General features: G+C 45.8%; 1 protein-coding gene across 1 annotated transcript in view; it reads left to right on the top strand.

Annotated features, from left to right (window-relative positions):
- Positions 1–860: 860 nt before the first annotated feature.
- Positions 861–2,892, top strand: part of igfbp5a (insulin-like growth factor binding protein 5a) — an 8,450-nt gene continuing 6,418 nt past the window's right edge. Inside the window, exon 1 of the mRNA XM_048234634.1 lies at positions 861–1,635. Within this exon, the coding sequence (XP_048090591.1) occupies positions 1,302–1,635 (334 nt within the window). The 5' untranslated portion in view covers positions 861–1,301. The remainder of the gene's footprint in view (positions 1,636–2,892) is intronic.

Genomic DNA, 2,892 nt, shown 5'->3' with positions numbered 1-2,892 from the left:
ATGTTACCTCTGTAACCCGTTTCTGTTTCTTTACTTAAGATTCACTAGTATGAAAGAAAAAAACATATCAGAATGACCCTATACGAATGGAAGGTGTCGTAAAAATGGCCCAAAATGCCAGTCTCGGGTAACAAAATTCACATGGAAAGCCATATCATACTGCGTTCTTTGACATCCGTTGTGACTGAAATGGAAAAATTCATTGTACTAAGCGCCACAAATAGAACAGGTGCTTGCTCTAAATATGAGTCTATCTTTAGAATGTGATATGAAATAAGTATCCTTAATGGGGGCAGCCTAGATACACGAATCGTCTTAAGCAGGGTTTATAGGATATAGCAACTGTTTGGTATTGACCATACTATTTCACCATTACCAGGGATAGCCAAGTATTGCCATTTAGTCTCATGATTGTATGCTTGCTTATTTGATTCTTCCACAATATAATTTCGTAAAATGAAGTCGGACAGATTAATTGTGATATCTCAGTAACGAACAGCGTTGACAGACATCAAATGTAGATAGTTCCCCATTCCCAGTGAAGTTCCACTGTCAACTGAAACTGAACTGTAGCTTATTTGACACAAAAATATCGGTTGTGGCATCCCAACTAACCTCTAGCATAGCATAAGGTTGGCTTTCATCATATCACACGACATGTCTTTACCATGTGACACGTCACCTGGAGGTCCTGGACCACTGCAGGGGCTATTAGAAATGTATGCGAGCCATCAATTTGCTACTGCCGGTATACCAGGACCCGCCCAAGAATCCCCACCTTTAAGCGAAATGAAGTGCGCCTCCCCCTTCCTACCGCTCACATGTTCACTGACTAGGGTTTGTGTCTGCAGTTTTAAAAGGCAATACTGCTGTCAGCCGCGGACGAGAGCGCTGAGAGAGACGGCTGGAAGTAGTTGAAGGAGGAGGAGACCGGGTGCCTATTACCGCTCATTGATTTCAGGAGTTTTCTGTCGTCATTGACGTGTGGCTGATTTGGAAACGCGTTGAGGCTTATATTTTTTAATTTACTTGAGCACCATTTTTTAGAAATTCGTGTGAAAGGAGAACAAATACCAGCACTTCTCCAAAGACAAAAATATTTTAGTTTGACACCGGGGAAAGGGGAAAATTCAATCCAACGACCAAAGATACCATTGCATAATTGCAGACTTGATTCCAAAGACATGAATTCCGTCCCTCAATGACCGGACGCTGAGCGATCACCCACAACACCACATCTCAGATTTATAGTTCTCGTGGAGTACTTCTGGTTTTTTTTTTTTTCGTTTGACTCCATAAATATGTTTTTTAGTTTTTGCACTTTGGTGACATTTGTGTTGGGACTGACCCGGTGTCAGGGCTCCTACGTGCCCTGCGAACCGTGCGACCAGAAAGCGCTCTCCATGTGCCCACCGGTGCCCGTCGGTTGTCAGCTGGTGAAGGAGCCGGGTTGCGGCTGCTGCTTGACCTGTGCGCTGTCCGAGGGTCAGCCGTGCGGGGTCTATACTGGCCCGTGCAGTCAAGGGCTCCGTTGCTTGCCGCGGAGCGGCGAGGAAAAGCCTCTTCACGCACTCCTCCATGGCAAAGGCGTGTGCATGAACGAGAAAGTATACAAACCGCTTCATCCTGCAAAGGGTAAGTGCAAGGTGTGACTCTGGGGTGTTGGGGGGATCCTAATGCTGGTCTCGCTTGTGCAGCTACACGCACAAAGGAAATGTACGTTGCCACTGAGATTATTTGTGTCCTCTGTTTCCATGCAAATCAGGTCTACCCTTTATTCTAAGGTACCACAAGGGGACATTGGGTCATAATTCCCATTTATGTAATCTTGTAAAAATTCAAACCATGCCCTAAGGATATTTGACGAAATATGATCATCATTATATTCGTAATTCAAATTCTATTATTTGAATAACTATTTTCATGGCCCCTAAGGATTAGGGTTTTCTAAATAGCCATACAACACATTCAAATTATGGACACATGGTCAGTTGTCTTTAATAACATGCACAGAGTTTTATCAGATCATCAATCGACAACTTCATTCATGCTCCCCATTCATGTCCAGCTGTGGTGCTGGTCCCATGTGAGCACATTCTAGTAGTCCTGTCCTCCTGAGGCAGGTCTCTGTTTGCCGGCTGTGCAAGGTGAAAATCAAGAGGGGTGGTGGTGGTGGTGGGGGGTGCTTAAAGTGATGTTTGTGTTGTTAAAACGCCTCTCCCCCTGGAGGCTTCATCTGGGCTCAAAATGGCATGATGATTACAGTTATTGGACTTCAGAGGCGTCATTATCCCGCAGAAGAATAGCCCTGTGACCGCGGTGACCCGAGCTGTGTCAGAGGAGCCCCTTGAGGGGGCACAGGTCTCCATTACTATCCTAGAGGAATTTGGCTCCCTTTGTTTATCTTCACACTGTGTCTTACAGCTGAACTAGAGAATGAGAGAGAGAGAGAGAGAGAGAGAGAGAGAGAGAGAGAGAAAGAAAAAAGAGAGAGAGATGGTGTGGGTTGACAGTTGTTCTGCAGTGATTCAGCAGAATGCCGTTGGAGCTTGGAGCTTGGAGCTTTTGCGCGACATGCCGTCTGTCAGGCTGCAGAAGGATTTAGAGTAGCAGCTCTCATTTCCTGTGGCCTGCCCAAGTACATACCCAACCACCACTTACCAGCTGGAGCAAGGGCAGAGTGACAGAGAGAGAGAGTGTGTGTGTGAGACTATTCTGCGAGTGAGAGAGAGAGAGCATGAAAATGAAAAGCATGCACCACAGCTAAAGTTGGATGTGAAAAGGGGAGAGAGAGGGAGAAAGAAAAGAGAGAGAGGAAAGTGTGCACCAATCACAGCGACAGAGATGAAGAGAGTGAGAGCAAGAGATAGGAGCAAGGGAGCAAGGGCAGAG

The sequence above is a fragment of the Alosa alosa genome, chromosome 23 (assembly GCF_017589495.1).
Source record: "Alosa alosa isolate M-15738 ecotype Scorff River chromosome 23, AALO_Geno_1.1, whole genome shotgun sequence".
Lineage (NCBI taxonomy): Eukaryota > Metazoa > Chordata > Actinopteri > Clupeiformes > Clupeidae > Alosa > Alosa alosa.
The sequence above is the reverse complement of the archived record's forward strand: the minus strand, read 5'-3'. Positions and strand labels throughout refer to the sequence as shown.